Source organism: Toxotes jaculatrix, chromosome 24 (assembly GCF_017976425.1).
Source record: "Toxotes jaculatrix isolate fToxJac2 chromosome 24, fToxJac2.pri, whole genome shotgun sequence".
Classification (NCBI taxonomy): Eukaryota; Metazoa; Chordata; class Actinopteri; family Toxotidae; genus Toxotes; species Toxotes jaculatrix.
In genome coordinates, this window is record NC_054417.1 from 9803811 (window position 1) to 9821888 (window position 18078).

The following is an 18078-nucleotide window of genomic DNA, read 5'->3' on the forward strand; positions in this document are numbered from 1 at the left end:
CTTGTGATCCTGTTGAAAGCTCTGGATAAGCTAATTAGGGGGCCTTGGTTTGTGATTGTTTTGTTAAATATGTATACTTTGAAATTTACAAAATAATTTTGTGTGTCATATAGTGCATGGGATGAAGAGATGTGTGCAAGGGTCACGTGTCTTTCACTGAAGGCCAGATGTACTGCGACATCAGCCACGACTGTGAGCTGGAAGTCATGCCCAAGGCAATAGACCTCCAAGTTGTGCTGTTACCTTTCAATAATTAACATTTAAAGAAAAAGGAGGACTGTGTAAAAATGTGAAAGTGTTATTTACACTTTTGTGAAGCATCTTTGGAGAAACAGGGCCATGCGGTTGCTGCAGCTGGTTGGGTGATACAACTTGGCTTTGGCTCCACCTGCTGGTTTCAGTTATTTGCCCTTTGTGTGTCTTTGCGTCATCTCTCTTCCTCAATCCGTGAAAATCCGTGTTCAAGCCCTGCCATCAAGTTAACGCGAGTCAGACAGAAATCGGAAATAAGTGCGTTCCGCCTCCAAAATAAAACACACCGATCGCCAAACGTTTCAGCATGATAAAGTAATAATGAAGATTATCTATGTAAATCTGTATAAATTTTAATGTGATGACTTTACATAGGCATAAAGAATTTATTAATAATACCGTATCAACTATGTAATATTTCAGATATATAATAATAATAATATTTACAATCACACTCATCTTAAGGATGATGCTCCTGTAGTTCAAGAGTTCACTTTTATCTCTAATATGGTGTTTGTGTGAGTCAAAATACAAGTTGGACGCATTTAGTTTGTATATATTTTTTTATATTTTGAAACAGTCGACAGGAACTGTTGGATTAAGCTTTGAGATTGACTGTGTTGGTCAACCTCTCACCATCAACGGTATTTTTCTAAGCCGTTCCTCTGTAGATTGCAGCCATTTCTTTCATCGGCTTGTGTCCTGTTAATCGGCGTTGTAGCTTCTGTCTGTGACACAGAGCTCGGAGCGAACACAGGTCAGACCTTCCTCTGGTTTTCTCGGCTGGCTCTTTGGCCAGCTGAATATCGATCGGGATGGACCCAGCAAGCCGATACCAAGTGGTGAGTGTGGACACGGGAGATCAAAACACCGTTTGATAGCTCGGCCTGCCTGATGCAGGAAACAGGGCCGTGCTAAATGTAAAAACCTTTTAAAGAAACAATGACCATTCGAAGAAGGAGTTATGTTAGGCAGACTCAAAAGCAAAAACGGTTAACTGGCCCCTGAGTGGTTACTTGTAAGATATTTTGGCGTTAGTCTTTCCACGAACTGCTGTGTTTTGACAGTTAGGCTTTCGTCAGACACTTCCGCATCGGCTAGGCTAACGTTAGCCGAGATCAGTCCCGTAGGCCTTGGAAGTTAACAGCCGAATAAACTGCGTTACCATCTTCATAACCATGTCCTAGGAGTATTTAACTGGTAATTACACAAGCTATGGTCAGTTATACGGCTGTTATTACACAGCTAACTGAAGTGCTAACAAGCTTAGCTGTAAGTGTTATAATAGGGGGATTTATTTCAGGCTCATATCTAATGTGGCTTAAAGGGACATTTTTCAGTCACAGGATATTATTATTGTAACTTGTAAGATTAGTTGACAACCTGGTCAAGTTCAAGTTCAAAAGAGCAATAAGAGGCCTATGATGGGTCTCTCAGTAATAATTAATGAACTAATAATATAATAGTGAACTTTCCAAAGAGTCCTAGGTAAAGCAATGCAGATGATAAAAAAAAAAAAAAAAAGGCCATCTTGTAAAGGGGTGAATATTTGGGTTAAAAAGCTTCAACATATGGAGGTTATTTCTTTTAAGTATTACCAGGCCCATAAAGTAAAAACAGCAGCTGAGAAATTTTGGAAAGAGTTATGAGCGGTGTGGATAAAGTCCCCTTTGTGCCCGGATGCCTGCGGTTCTGGGTATGTGAGCGTTAATCCCACAGGATTCTGAACGAGCCAAAGTAAATCTGTGTTGCGTTCTAACTTTTCAACCTCGAACAAAGCAGAGATTTCAACAATAATTTAGTTTTTCAAAGAAGTAAGTTTAATACAGTGCGCTATAATGACCCTGGATGGTGGATTCTCAGGGACTGTTGAGATACTGTGCAGTTCATCACGTTCAGGGCAAACTGATAAAAGTTATCAGATGTTGTGACGTGCAGACAGCTCCATTTTCATGTCATTTCTCCCACACATTTAGCCCTCAGTCTCTCTGTTTCATTTCTTAATAATAGTGAGATTTCTCCAAGTACGGGGCACCGCTGCTCTGAGGTGGCCCGCATGAGTTTTGGGTATATTTGGACACACAAGGAGGCTTTTGGCTACGTTGTTAAGATCTTATGTAATCCCCTGCACGCGGGGGTGCGTTACGCTTTGTCCTCGATTCAGAGCCAGTCGTCAGGCAGTCATTCACTCGCTGCCTCGTTCGTCGACCCTGCCCCGGTGGATCTTTATGGGGTGGTTTGAATTCCCAAAAATCTTTGAGAAGAGTCTCTGCAGGGTGATGAACAAGTTTCCTTTTAATGATGACTATATGCCTTTCAAAAAGGTCCAGTAGTTAATAGAGTTCTTTTGTTATTAGTCAGACGTTATGGCGCAGGGTGTTTCCCCCTGTTTGTAGTGGCAAGAAAATTGCCGTGACTTCATGGAAAATGTGTGAAATGACAAATTTCCCCCATAAACGCATAATTATGATGCCGATAAGCAGAAGTTGAAAAATACAGGTTTCAACCTACTTAGTAGTGAAAACCAAAGGAAGTATAAAAGCGAAACCAAAATGGGCTCGAGCACTAAAAAGTTTTTCAGATGCAGTCCTTATCTTGCAAACTGCAAACTCAGTGACAACGGCATTCACGGACGAAGGGTTACGACGTTTGGCAAACCACCACAAACTCTCAGCCACTTCTGACTTTGGTTAGAGATTTCTTTTGTGGGCATGAACAAGTTAAACTTATGCAACCACATTATTTAGACTACACGAGAAATTGCTCTGGTAGCCTAAAGGTGTTTGGGTTCAAGTTAACTTTCTCAAGGGCTCGTCGATAAGGCACAGAGGAGGTGTGACAGGATCGCTCCCTAACGCCAGCCGTTCTGTAAGCATCACGCTCTCCTCCCCCCTCTGAAATTTCAGAAGGCGTTTGGCCCTGCGGTCCGACGAAAATTAATGTACTTAAGTCTGTAAATGACTCTCTCAGCTGTAGGGGCGACTGTTCCAGAGACCGTCCTCTGTTGACATACCAATGTAGTTTCCCATCTTTGTGCGTATAGAGCCAAAGATTCTGTGGAGGGCAAATGGTACTGCTCTCATCCCTGACAGCAGACACACACCACCAGTTATTTCATGTTAGCACATAGTTAGAAGTAATAGTGAAAGTTGTAATGTTGTTACTACTTTGCAACAAAAGCAAACCTAGTGCTTTGCTCATTGAACACTTGAGCAGTAAGTAAACAGTAAACATGAATGAATAGACCTTTCTCCATTGGATTTTGATCATTCATTGATTAGAAGGTGGCTAATGATCAAAGACTGATGTCATCATCAGCTGGGTGATTAGCATTGGGATTGTGTTTACGTACACATTATTGCTCTTTTGTGACATTGTGCCTGTGCAAAATTGTGAATAAACTTTAGCTGCAGGTAAACTCGGGTCACATGGGCCTATAGGATGTAAACAATAATACACATGTCACTGAAAGTAGTTCCTGTGCAAACATGGGGTTGCTCAGGTCAGCTCACTCACTGGCTTGGATATCAATAGAAATAAAGTTGCCAGACAAACCAGAAAGGTTGATAAACAAAAACAGATTGCGCAAAGCTCATTTTGTTACGTAACTACCTGATGTTGCTTCTGCTATAAGCAAAATAGTCCCCAGAATTGCAGCAAATGAATACTGCTGCTTTCCTCTTCTGCTCTGGGTGTTGTATTAGTCAAGCGGCAGCTCTTGTTACACAATCTGATGCGTGAGCTCACAGAAAGCAGGGTGTGTATTTTATGGTTTTCTTCACATCGCCACGCTGCTCTCAACTTTAAAAAAACGTGTGCAAAACTGATGCCAGTTTAGGAAATTGGGAGCAGCGCGAGCATCCCCTTGAGCAGCCACAGTTTTTGGCTACTAATCAGCTGACGCGCTTGTGCCCATTCCCCCAACAGTTGCACAACGAGGATGACTCCTCGGAGGCCTCAGCCAGCGAACAGCAGCAGCCGTGCACTTCCGCCACGGCCCAGGCCGGTACGTCCAGCCAGGACCAGAGCCAGACCCGGGACGGACCAGCCACGGCCGCCACCTCATCAGCGGGGGAGGCGTCGGGGTCGAGGCCTCAGGGGGAAGCGGAGGCACCTCCACCTCCATACGCATCCATTGACCTGGGAGCAACTGCTGCCACACCTGGTACGTATCAAAGGAATCTTTTTAGATAATTCACAGGATCACTGTCCATTTTGTCACAGCTTAATCGTTCATTTACAAGTTCAAAGTATGGATTCATGCTTCCTACAGCAGCAGCAACAGGATTACATCTCTTTGCATTTTTGTGGCAGCCACTGGAGCAACCAAAGCCATGAGTCACTTTAGATTTCCATGACACGATTGGCAGCTACTTAGCTAAACACAGAACGCTGCTTTCTCCCTTTCCTTTGCAAATGAGTCTCCGTCCCTCCCACAGAGACCAGTTTCCGAGGTGACTTCCCAGTGCCTCCGCCCTACAGCGTCGCCACCTCACTACCCACATACGACGAAGCTGAGAAGGCCAAAGCCGCCGCCATGGCTGCCTCCACTGTGGAGGTGATGCCGAGGGTGAGGAGACACACTCATACACATGGTCTTCCTTTGGTTTGAATCCAGAATCTCCTCTCATTATTAATTTCTTTCCATCATGAGGGGAGTTTACCTCAGAGTGTGGCGCAAAAGACAGTGTTTAATGTTCTAAACTCTCCCCACCCGCACGACACGGAAGAACAAAGCAAATTTCTTTAGTTGTTTCTTGTCAGGTATTTTTGATGATTGTTTTTCTCTTTGTTGGATCAGATTCCACACCAATAAATGAATCTACATATATCTATCAACCAGCTTTTTGAATGTCGAGTTCCTTGACAGCTGCTGTTGTACGCAGCACACGATGTCAGCGTTATGAGTCATTTTTAGGAATGACTGAGCATTAAGATGCTTCGTGGTGAGGGCCCATGAATGAGGTAGCTCTGAGGGTGAGGGAGATCAAACTGGTTGTGCAAGTCATATGTGGACTTTGTGTAATAGATGTGTCTGTCATTGATTTTTTTTTTTTTTTTTTTTTTGTTACCAACTGTGTATGTTTATCTGCCGTGTGTATCCACATCAGGAGGACGAATTCCCCCCCAGAGACGATTTCAGCGACGCCGATCAGCTGCGAGTTGGAAACGATGGAATCTTCATGCTGGCCTTCTTCAGTAAGTCTGTCTCATGTGAACATTTTGAACACATCTGTCCAAACATGAGAGGTTTGGAATCGGTGTTTGTTTTACTGAGGTGACGATGCACTCGGGAACAATGCAAATCATCGTTTTCTTGCATGTCAGACTTTAATGTGATGTTGTAATAACTGGAAGTCAGTGAGCACAGGCCAGGAATGATGGATCAGCACATGATCCTGTTGTCTGTTGTACATGAACAATGAAATAAGTGATGCTGAGGTCATCGTGTCTCTATGTTTGTCCTCTAGTGGCCTTCCTCTTCAACTGGATTGGATTCTGCTTGTCCTTCTGTTTGACCAACACCATCGCGGGACGCTACGGAGCCATCTGCGGTTTCGGCCTGTCCCTCATCAAGTGGATTCTCATCGTCAGGGTACGTATTTTTTCTGTACCTGGCACTTTAAGTTTATAACTGCTCGTAATGTTTGCAAAAGGCCGGGGCCTAGAGAGCAGGTCTGACAGACGCTCACTGCATGCATCTGATATTTGCGTTGTTACAGCTATGAAACCTGAGTAGAAGTTTCCAAATGAATGTCTTCTGAGTGTCAAATGTCTTTTTCTGGGTCCAGTTCTCTGAGTACTTCACTGGCTACTTCAATGGACAGTACTGGCTCTGGTGGATCTTCCTGCTGCTCGGTGAGTGTCTTGTCAATTGGTACAGAGGCTTTTTTTTTAATAATCTGATTTCTTAAACCTTCACTTAAAGCGAAGTTTGTGTTGTGAGGTGAGTAAATGATGATCGTCGTTCCTCCACAGGTCTGCTGCTCTTCTTCAGAGGTTTTGTTAACTATCTGAAAGTTCGCAACATGTCGGAGAACATGGCCACCTCTCATAGAACACGCCTCTTCTTCCTCTACTAAAGGTGGAGTAGAAACTTTTTAGGAAATTGAGAAGGAAGACAAATCGCTGTATCGCAGCTTGGCCTAACGATTTGATGTGATCTGCCACAGGTATCCACAGCATCACCGTTCCTCTTCAGTGTGAAGTTCCTTCTCTCCCCCTCGAATGACCTGACCGAGGAGGCTTGCAGCGAAGAGAGGAGGCGGGGAAGGAACGAAGGAAAGAAAGTAGGGAGAAAGCGTTCTCATTAAAAGCATAACAGGACTCACTCTGAAAATATACATCTTTTCGCGAAAACATCTCCTCTCCGGCTCTGGTTTTGTTTTTCATTTTGCTTTGATTCAAAGGTCTTAACACAGGCGCGTGAAACAGCGAGCCAACGCACGCGTCACATTTCTGAGGAGCAGGAATGCCGTTGACAAACACAACTTTAGATGCCGTCTTAAATGAAGGAAACACAAGTCATTTTGGTAGTTGTGATCGGCACAGTGGCAGCAGTGTTATCAGTTTATAATTGAATGAGAGAACTTCAGTGTCTGTAAAGTGACATTTGCAGTTTTAAAATAGAAAATGTGTAGGAGGCGGAAACCTGTTCTGAGCCTTTGATATTCAAATTCCCCCCTCCAACTTTTGTGATTAAGATGAAGTAAGGAATTCACCCGCTGCAGTAAAGACATGATGATACATCTTCAGCAGCTTGAAGTACTAGGTTTACCATTCCACAGTGATTAGTTTGAGGGTGTTTTGAGTCTTACTTGTGTTTTTCTAATGCCGCCATGAACACGTACGGCTCGACCAAATTCAGTCCGCTGTAGCTGACGGTTTTAAAGCGTGCATCCTACTAACACGTCAGCCTCTCTACTCCAGGAAGCGACGAACAGAAAAGTCCAAACCCAAAAGTAAAATGGTAAATTTTGATCTTTAGGGCAGTCAAGTGTGCATGAGGAAAAGCCAGTGATATTCATCGATGGCTCAGAATCTAACACAGAGTAGGAAACAGCTTTTTCCTCTTTTAATGTCCAATTTTGTGAGACAAACAGTTAAATGAAGTCCTGACCTCTGGACTTCATTTTTCATCTTTTTTTTTTTTTCTGGAACCTGTGAGCCACGAAACAAATGTTTGAAACAAAGACGTGAAAACTTTGTCTAAAGAAACCTGTCTGTCAATCAAAATAGGAAAATACATGTCCTTAACATACAAAATGAGGCGTTTGTAAGCTAAGGCCCTCCCTTTCTGTCTTCTCATGATAACCGATGATAAGCTGACCTGACCTATGCCTAAGCAGTAGTAGCAGTAGCATTTCTTTTTCCATCATATTTTTAGAAAAGCAGTGCTACGTGTTGACCTGGTCGGCATTCTCTCTGTTTGAATCAAAGACAAATGAAAAGAATGTTTCCAAAATGCCGGCCTGACTGCCTAAACCAAAACTTTATCATCTGTTCTGAAGCATATTTTTCTTCTGAAGGCAAAAAAAAAACTACAACTCACCTTTTGTAGACACCTGCTTTTTCCTCTCCACACTGATTGCCAAGTACGTCTGGCTAAACAATATCTGTAAGCTACCGAGGAGCACAGCCAAGCAGTGAAAGCTCCTGGGACAAGTCAGTGTTTTTAGGCTGCACAGGCGGCTCCTGTCGGATCAGCGGAAAGCGACCCAAAGGCAGGAGGACCTGCCCCTGCCCCTGCTCCTCGCCGCTTTGCTGTCGTGGGAGCGAAATAAACATTTTACTTCTGTGCCGTGCAGAAACGGTTAAGGGTACCAGGCTTTGAGTAAAAGCTCTTAGGAGTCTTATGCAATGTAGTTATTTGTAATGACCTACAATATAATATACTTGTGGATGTAAAGTCCTGTGATCATGGAATAGATGTAGATGAGTAGTCACCAGAGATGGCGATCCAATCATGAGCTGAGGTTTGTTCCAGAGCGAAGCGATTGTTAAAGCTGAGGTGCTGACTGATCAAGTACATAAAGTTATTTTAATGACCGGTCCATCGGAGGAAAATGCAATAAAACCAATTCAAATGTGACTGGTTCTGCATGTCGTGCATGATTTAGAGAAAACCAGCACACGGATCTTGCTCTGGGAGTTTGGCTTTTATGATAAGATTAGATGTGAAGTTTCTTCCTTTTTTCTTTTCTTTCATGGAGTGAGAAGCTTTTGGTGATGTGACATAACTCCTGTGGGGAAGGTGGTTTTTGTGTGGACAAGACATCTTTAGCGTGCGACAAACTGAGAACAAGATAAGCAGATGTTGCCATTTCTGTGACGCGCGTGTGTGTGTGTGTGTGTGTGTGTGTGCGTGTGCGTGTAATAGCGGTGCGGTCAGGGGATACTGTCCAGCGTGAATGGAGCATGAGCAGTGCGCGCCATGAAAATGGAGCCTGACTGGACAAAGAAAAAAATAAAAAAAAAACCTACTATTTGATTCATTGTGTCATCCAGAAAATGAAGTGTATATACAAGCTGATGCCAATTCATAATATTTGCACTTTGAAGAACTTCTGTACAGTATGATTAGTGAATCTGCTTAACTTGATGTGGGTGTAGAAAAAAAAGTCATCTTAGCCATCCAAGTTTTTCAACTGGAATTCTTAATCATCCTAAATGGATCATAGCCTTTTGCACTTTTTATTTTTCCAAAACGATCATATTGTGTTATTGTGCGTCTTGTTTCATTGCTTTTAGCCTAAACTGTGACAGCTGAAGTATTGCCAAACTTTTTAAAGCTTTCTTTTCTCTTTTTCTTTTCTTGTTTTAAATGGTTTTGTTTTTTTTTCCTTTTGAACTCTGGTCATATCCCACTAAAGCCTCTTGAAGCAATATCACGATCTTTCAATGAATTCAAGCTCTGCTGCATGATTCATCCACCTGAATGAGTGGGTTAATATTAGGATTGGTCAAGTTCAAATACAGTTTATTCTTTGTACATAAATGAAGAGAAATAATGAGATAGCAGCCAAGTAATTTTTTTGTTTTTTTGTCCAAAATAATCCTTGTAACATCTTCTGAAGCGGTTGTTATGCATTTATTGTAAACTGTAACTGGAATTGAATTGACAGATGATGTCTTGCCAAAATACCAATAAAGTTCAATTTTATGTTGTGTTCATTTTTTTGTGCTGTGTTGGGACCTGAATTATGTCATTGTTGTCACATGACACACAGAGGTTGTAGCTGTCATTTGCACATGTTTGATTTTTGTAAATGAGCACGAACTCTTTGAAGAAGAACGTTGTAACATGGTGGACGCAAACCAGGGAGATTTCACAGAATAAATAGTGATAAACAGTGATTACTCAGTGATAATATTAATAATTTAAAACTGAAAACGTTTCTTAAACGTGTCAGACAGCATGGTGTTTATTCTGTTATATTCCTTGGGAATTGTGAGGAAATGTGTGGAAATAGGTGGTAAAAGTCAGGATATGTTGACTATTGTTGCTGCAGTTTTGACTGTCGTTTTGTTGTTTATTTTATTTTGTTTTATCTTTCTCCTATGAGTCACCCAAACTATTTAAAATCTTTAAAGTCTGTAGTTCCAATTTAGTACTTGAATGTCAATTTGGTAAACTATCACTACATTCAAGCACACAGTTAAAGAAGTTCAGTGCCTTGCTGATAAAAGGGAAAAAAAAGACAAGTTGTGGAGTGATACTATGCGGGCAGTTGCTTAAACTGAACCCCTTTTTAGCTGTTTCCTGCAGACCATCAAAACTGATAAAAGTACTGTACGCTCAGCTTTGGAGCACCTGTAATTCTGATGTTAAACATCTGAATTATAACAAAGTGTGATGCTGGCTCTTGACACAAAGGGTGTCTTTCCTGAAAGGTGGTAATATCAGCTACAAGTAATGCTTTGCAGCAGCAAGTCGTGAACCTGTGGGATGATCAAAAGTGATACTTGGCTGATAGTTGATATGAAATCCTCTGTGTCCTTGATGGTTATAAGTGTCATCACTGATGCTGAATATTTTTGAACGGTAATCTTTTAGTTTCAAGTAGTTTGAATCATGTCTTTATTGGCAGTGAGGTTGAACTGGGTTGTGCGACATCGCCCTCTACTGGACAACTGGAGGACCTCCATTCCACCAACATATCCACGCACTGTCTGATGTACTTGTTTATGCAAACAATGCGATAACGGTGTCTGTTTGTCGATGTCCTCTGACATCGTCAACATGTCATTCCAAACAAAGTGCCAACAGGAAGCAGTAATGACTTTACATTTGTTTTATTTTGAAGTGTGGACTTTCGGAGAAACACTCACATTTACTGTTTTTTACCTTTAGAGAAGATTCTGTCTTTGTGTCCAGGTGACAGATGATGTGTTACTGATACAGGATTGTGCTGAATATGTTGTAGTATTTGCACAGTGCTCATGTCATTATTTACAGTCTGAAGTTAACTGTGGTAAAAACTAGAATGTTGAATTGACCAAAAAGCTGTGATCATGTGCCTGATTATATGACATTCAACTCGTTGTCAGGGCTTGTCCACAGTTTTGTTCTTAGGCAAATAAACAGTGTGGTTCTTAAAAACATCCTCTCAGTGAAGTGTTCTCCGTCAGCGTCTTTGTGCTTTTTACATTTGCACGCCTGTGCCCTGACAGGGGGCGCTGTTCACACCCTCTGAGCTGTCTAATCCAAATAACGCAGCGACGTTTTCGGTCCTCCACCGACAGGGGGCGCTGTTCACACACGTGACTCATGACTCTCGCTGAACGTGCCGAGGTCAGAGGTAGTGTCTTGGTGCGTCACGCGTGATGGCTGCCGAAGGGAGACGATGAGAAACGGTATTGTAGGTATTATGTGGAATTTCTGTGTATTAACCAGGCTTGTTTGCTTCATAAAGTAAACCGGGTTGTTGTAGAGGAGTTGCCTGCCTTCCGGTAAAAACCGCTTTTCCCCGCCGAGATAACAGAGAACCTCGTGGTCGACAAACGCTAAGGCCACGGCAACTGGCGCTTCCATTATCGGACAGGCGTGGTAATTTACGTTTTTCTTGCAGTTTTCGGACGACTAGGGCGAGGACTGAAGTTTACATCATAGTTTCACAGATCGTGAGAGTTGTAAAGTCGAGAGAATGTAAAGTAGTTTGGTTTTTTTCCGTCAAAGAGAAAGAGAATATGGCGCTGGAAAAGCCACAACGGAGTCTGAGAAGAAGTGAGCAGGTGGAGGGCACTTTCCAAGACATGGTGACTTTGTTAGGTCGTGTATTTTATTATTATGGTTGTTTTTATTTGTTGGCTTAAACTGCGTTGAGGTCAGTTGAGTTAGAAACATGAAATTTGGGCTAGTAATCGGAAATGATGTGCAAATGCTTCCCAACAAATATGGCCCCAGTCGGCCTGATGGTGGCACCGCGAGCCCACCTGAAGCCAGTTGTATACTCAGAAACACACCTGGAACATAAAGGCCGGATGGGGAGAAAAACATAACCGCCGTCAGCCAAGGTGTCTGTGCAAGGGGCCGGGTTTATTGACATTCTGGACACAAGTCATGGTTTTTCAACCACAAACTTGTCTTCAAACTGTGAAACACGTTCACAAAAGCATTCTCAGCCCAACTCACGGGGGGGGGGGGGGCGCTATAAATCCCCCAACACAACCCTCAATGCATATGAAGCTATTAGCAGCAAGTGTTGGTGTCTGAACTGGACAAAAGGCCCAAACAGAATTAGCCTTAAACAGGTTTATATTATGAATCAAAAGTTTTATATTACATTCTTGGAAACGCCCCCCCCCCCCCCCCCCCCCCATTATGAAACAAGAAATGAAGACACACTGGGTGTGTTTAAATAAACCTAGATGACATGGAATAAAATGCAGGCTAAAAACATGTTGTTTAAGCATTCAGCTTAACCGTAGTGCTCTTATCTCTGATCTTGTGCTCTTATAGGAGGTGATTGCTCTTAGAGTCGTATATTTAAGCATTTCCCGAGTCTCAGAGTCAGATTTGTAGGGATAAAGTCACCTTTTTGTCAGCTTTCTAGCCTTTCATTTGTGCTCTCCTGTTGTTCTGAACTTATGTGCCAGTGAATTCTGTCTTTGCTTGTTTATTTTGAATTTCCAGCTTTTTATTGACCAAATCATCAGTTGCGTAATCATAAAAATTACCAGTACATTAATGGACAAAGAAAACTGATGTTAGTAGCACCCTGCGTCCGATCCTTCAGGGATCTGAAGTGCTGGTAGGAAATGAGACTTTGGGTACATCAAAATGTCAGAAGTGTCAGATTCTACTTTGGGAATTGCAGGAAGTTGTGAAGTTCACTGTAGTAAATTAAAAATGCTGAGAGTTAAGTACAAGGGGTAACCGTGAAAGTACTATTCACAGAAAAAAATGAGAATCAGTGAACTTCTCTGGCTTGTTTTTCAGATGACCAACATCATAAAGAGCGGTATGGTGACCGCACTAGCGGGGTTTGATCTACGGAGGCCTGCCAGCCGCACGCCACGCCAGGCAGAGGTACATCCAGCTCAATCAGGCGGAAATCTACACGAGTCGTGTGGATGCAGTGGTAAGTGAAATCTGTATTCTCTCTGTGGATGTAGGAAAGTTTTGAAACAATTTTTAGTTTTAAGCGGAAGGGTAAAATTATATTTTGCCTTAACTTAATCTGGAAGTAGTGTAGAAATCCACGGGATGAGATCTTGCGTGGAGCCCCAGATCGAGGGAGATTATCAATGACCTTGCATGTCTTCCATTTTCTCATAATTGCTCCCACAGTTGATTTATTCACTCCAAGCTGCCTGCCTATTATAGATTCAGTCTTCCCTGCCATGTGCAGGTCTACAATTTTGTTCCTGGTGTCCTTCAACAGCTCTTTGGTCTTGGCAATGGTGGAGTTTGGAGTCTGACTTTTTGAGCCTGTGGTCAGGTTCTTTTATACGAACGAGTTCAAACAGGTATCATTAATACAGGTAACGAGTGGCGGACAGAAGAGCTTCTTAAAGAAGAAGTTACAAGTTTGTGAGAGCCAATCCTACAATGTGATTTCCTGGACTTTTTTTCCACATTCTGTCTCTCACAGTTGAAGTGTACCTATGATGAAAATTACAGACCTCTGTCATCATTTTAAGCGGGAGAACTTGCACCATCGGTGGCTGACTAAATACTTTTTTGCCCCACTGTAGATGATGTTACGGTGTTGTTAGAATAAGCTGCAGTATTCTAAGGGTGGACGATGGTTCATAGTGAAGGGTTGTGACAAAGTTCTGTGTTAGTTCATCTGATGGGAGCACTTTTCGTTCTGTGGCAGCCACTCAGTCTTTAGTATATTTTAGATGTGACGTCCATTAAAAAATAATTGATTTTAGATAACGTCTGTATCATTGATTTGATTATTTTTTATGTGTCTGTCTTTCCCTCATCAGTCAGCTCTCTCCCTCTGCCTCTGCAGTTTGTTCAGCACGGGGCCGTCTGTGTACCGGGACAAGTATACCCTCAGCCATTACGTCGCAGCCGGAGGTGAGTCACACTGGGCCTGATAACACCCTTTCTTTTTCTCTCTTTCATTCTTTCTTTATGTATCCAGGAAACGTTAACAGAGCTGTGTCACAACAACACCTGCACATCTCCATGTTTCCATCTGGGACCTGTCCCATACAAACCCAGCGTTTTCACTGAGCTGCTCCACAGTTCAGTCCTGTTTCTGTTGTGTGTTGTTTGCCTGTGGTTTGACTGTATGTAGGATTTGTATCGTATTTTGATGATACTATAACTTACAGCAATATAATAAAGCAGATAAAGTAGACAAATAATATAAAACATGACCCGGTGACTGCAGAAATTCACAGTCCAGTAAATGTAATGTCATATTTTTTTGGATGTTGTGTGTTTAATTTTGACCTGATGACTAACTGTTTAAAGACAGTACACTTGCCAGGACACTGAGTTATGAACGATGCTAATGAAACCTTATGTGTGTGATCAGCTGTCACCGGAGGCCTTTTCAGGCTGAACCTGGGCCTTTGAGGGCTGGTGGCGGGGACCGTCATCGGAGCAGCGATGGGGTAAGGTCGGCTTCCGCCTCTGCGAGCATCCTTTCACATTCTCACAGTCCAAGTCATAGAGTGACTGATCTGTAAAGAAGAATTTCAGTCCTCATTAAATTATATTGGCAGCAGCTGGCCCTCTCCATTTATACCATCTCTGTTATTCCAGCCTCTCATGTCCATCTCCCACGGTCTGATCTGGACTCGTGCTTCACTCTGTGTCATTTCTCCTCTCTCGCTGCTCAACACTCTCTTCTCCCCGTCCCGCTTTTCACTCTTTTCTCTGGTCACTTTCAGCCGACCGCACAGAGCCAGGAGCAGGTTAGAGTGCGGTTGTGAGCGCGAGGCATTTGATGGCGTAACAGACCAGAGGGGCCGGTTGTGATTGGCTCTGCGATCGTGGGCTCCACATCAGCGCGGCCCCAGTCTGTTCTCCCATCGGCCGTAATGCTGCCATCTTGTCCTCCTCCTCCTCCTTCTCTCCCTCTCACTGTCTGTCTCAGTGACCAGCCACATGGAGCGTTTGATGCGCAAACAGCGCCAGCTCCGGCTACGCCAGGTGCAGTCAGGGCAGAAGAAGGGGGTGCGGAACAAAAGGAGGCTGCTATTCGGAAAGGACATCACGCTCCAGATGTCAGCCCAGAGTCAGCTCCTTGTCCTGGCACGTGGAGGAGGTGTGACTGGAAGGTGGAGCAGGGCAGGGGGAGCTGCAGAGGAGGGAGTGGCTTTGTTAGAGACAGCTGAGAGGGAATGGGACACCAACTTGTTACAGTTGTGTAAGTGACTGACAGGCTTGGGGAGGTTTATGCAACTGAAGTAGGTGCTGTAACACAACTTGGATGTGGTTTGCTCCAAAACAGATTATGTAAGAGCAGGAAGTGTTTTAGGAATGTGGGACAAACCCAGTGACCCCAGTGTTATGTGTAATGTGGCCAGCAAGTGGTCAACTGCAAAGGTTTCACATAATACTTTATATTTTCTAAAGAATATACAGTCTCTGATGTTTTTATGTGTAGTATGAAATGTAAAAACACTGTGTTCAGATGTAAGTATAAAATCTATCAAGCAATTTAAAATGTTCTAAACACATGCTTATAATAATTATACCCAATTAATTCTGCTCAGGCTTCCCAGGGGCGCTGTGATCATCAGCGTGCAGTCTGTGGCCGGAGAAGGTGTCCGAGAGAGGAGGAGGAGAGAGCGCAGGGAGCTGTATGAGCTGAGACTGGCAGAATGGTGAGTTCAATGAGAAGATTTTAATATTATTCTGCCCCGTTTTAGTGCGATCATGCACCGAGCGTTAAAGAAACACAGCGTTGTTACGTTAACACATTGCTCTGTTTCTGTAAAATCATAAGGACGGCCCGTTTGCAGTTGACGGATGAGCTGATTGGAGATCTGAACGTCAGCTGCGAGGCAGAGGAAACTCATAAGGACATGCAGAGGATCCAGGAGCTGCTCAGGTTACCACAGAATGAGGATGAAGCCCAGGACTCAAGCAGCCATTGACAGTAGCTGCCTGCTGGACATTGAGGTGGGACTTTACACAACTGAGGATAAACAAGTCACTGGTTTGCCTGGACTCTGTCACACACATTCTGTCTAACTGAGTGAAAACTTGACATCCGAAATAAAAGGGGAAAAAAAACTACTGCACAGGAGCCATAGAGTAGCTCAGGAGATGGTTGTGCAGGTCAGCTGTTGGGCACTTGGAATAGGTGAGTGAGTGAGTGAGAGAGGGTGGGGAGAGCAGGTGTGTTCACACATTCACCGCAACCTTGAACTTTACATTAGAAACATTACCCAGAGGAGATTTACGTGTGGACGCAATTGTCCTAATCAGTTGAACCGGACATTAAGTGGACTTTACTCTGCCAGTAGAGTCCACGTAATGTCCGGGTGACACCTGACGCACTAAAGATGACATGTGTTCAAGGTACCATTTCATATCGGCCTCTTCCCACAGAAGACAAACTGTCATTTGCATGGTAAAGCTTTAATCGGAGTCCACGTGGATCTCGTATCAATATCAGTCAAGTGTTTATTCTCTTGGATTGACAGCATAAAACAACTGATGCGATTCGAAGTCTGAATCTGAAAATACAGCGTTGCCATTGTGACACAGCCTAATAAAACATCATCAATTGAAAGAAACAGACTGTGTCCTACATTAATTCACTGAGATAAAAGTCATCTTTAAACAATGGTGTTTCACTCTACGCTCATGTTGTGTGTCCTCTTCGTTGATTATTTATTATTTATATTCAGCGCACCTCAGCTTGTGACACCAGAGCAACAAATCATCCACGTCTGTGAGAAAAGTGGCTTTTTCTTTTCCCCGTGTCTGTTATGTGCAGTGTGTTGACTTTGCCTCTTGGACTTTTCAGCAACTAGCCTCGGCCCCTGGTGTAAACAAGATGTGAGAGAGCAACAGCTGCGGCCTAGGATACGGCAGCGACCTCTGACGTGCAGACGGACGGCCAATAGAGACGGACCGAGGAGACGTGACCGTCCAGAGCGCAGCTCCTTCAGTGGCGAGAGGTGAACTTTCAGGTAAAGTTTCTCATGAGAGATTAGTATCAAACTGCCCCTGAATTATGTTTTGAGTTTGTGAACTGTTAGGTGAGCTGTAACAGCTGTTGTGTTTGGTTGTGTCTCGGCATCCGTGAGTAATGAAAACACATTTTCTGTCTTGATAACAGTAGGAAAAAATAAGATCAAATTCAAATAAATAATAGGAGAGATTAAAAAAAGAGGGAGGAGCCACAGCATTTGAATAGGGATAAGTAGAAGTATGGGATCATGTCCCTGAATGCATGTAAAATGAGATGGTAAAGGATGACTACTGTCAGAGCAGGAGGCTAGAATAATGGACTCCCTCTGCCCTCTGCTGGTGGCTTTGTGCAACTGCAGGTCTACACAAAAGTAAAGTCAGTCCCCGTACATGATACAACATGATTTATGTGAGTGGGTTTTTAAATGAGGCATAAAAGCATTTTCAGTAACATACTGGTGTTACCAAATATAAACTGGTTTTGCACCAGAGATGGTGTAATCAGGGCTGTGTCTCTGACGGTTGTATACATTTCACCACGGGGAGATCACGTGACCGCGCTGGAAACCCTACATGACGTCGTCAGCAGGCATGAGAACTCGCACCCGGAGGCAGTGTTCATCGTGGCCGGTGATTTCAACCACAGCAACCTCAAGAAAGTTCTGTCCAAATTTCATCAGCACATTGGCTTTTGCAACCAGGGAGAATAACACTCTTGACCAGGTGTACACTAATGTCAAGGCTACAGAGCTGTGTCCCGGCCACATTTCAGTATTCCTCTGTCCAGCCTACAGATCCATCAGACAGGCCAAGAGACAGTACAGACTGAAGCTGGAGGATTACTACAACACCTCTGAGCCACGGCGCATGTGGCAAGGACTCCAGCACATCACAGACTACAGAGAGAAAAATCCGATAAGCAGCTCCACCCACACCACGCTCCCTGATGAGCTCAACGAGTTTTATGCTCGCTGCGACGCTGCCAACACCTATGACAGGGAGGAGCTGGGGCCACAGAAGGGACGCAGGACACACCGCTCTCTGTGACGTCAGTGTTGGTGCAGCACTCCCGGAAAGCAGCGGGCGCGGGCAACATCCCAGGGCGTGCACTCAGGGTCTGCACAGCCGAGCTGGCTGATGTGCATTTACAACCTGTTGCTGTCTCAGTCCTTTGTGTCCACCTGCTTCAAGGCAGCTACCATTGTGCCCCT

At 43.6% G+C, this 18078-nt stretch overlaps 2 protein-coding genes across 11 annotated transcripts in view; both read left to right on the top strand.

Moving 5' to 3' along the window:
- The first annotated feature begins 859 nt into the window (after nucleotides 1–859).
- On the top strand, nucleotides 860–10751 carry ndfip2 (Nedd4 family interacting protein 2). Its single transcript, XM_041032623.1, has 8 exons — nucleotides 860–1094; nucleotides 4180–4417; nucleotides 4692–4822; nucleotides 5364–5451; nucleotides 5724–5848; nucleotides 6045–6111; nucleotides 6232–6337; nucleotides 6426–10751. Exons 1-7 carry the CDS (start codon nucleotides 1068–1070, stop codon nucleotides 6333–6335), a joined length of 780 nt encoding a protein of 259 aa, XP_040888557.1. The 5' UTR covers nucleotides 860–1067; the 3' UTR covers nucleotides 6336–6337; nucleotides 6426–10751.
- Nucleotides 10752–11048: 297 nt separating this feature from the next.
- Nucleotides 11049–18078, top strand: part of LOC121178101 — a 45520-nt gene continuing 38490 nt past the window's right edge. For 4 of the 10 annotated variants that reach the window (XM_041032622.1, XM_041032621.1, XM_041032613.1 and 1 more), the window contains exons 1-8: nucleotides 11064–11114; nucleotides 12695–12836; nucleotides 13719–13786; nucleotides 14253–14331; nucleotides 14611–15089; nucleotides 15439–15549; nucleotides 15672–15847; nucleotides 16701–16866. The gene's annotated coding sequence lies outside the window, so the exon portion shown is untranslated. Of the gene's footprint in view, nucleotides 11115–12694; nucleotides 12837–13718; nucleotides 13787–14252; nucleotides 14332–14610; nucleotides 15090–15438; nucleotides 15550–15671; nucleotides 15848–16700; nucleotides 16867–18078 lie in introns of all 10 variants that reach the window. The other 6 variants (XM_041032615.1, XM_041032616.1, XM_041032614.1 and 3 more) reach the window with 6 other exon arrangements.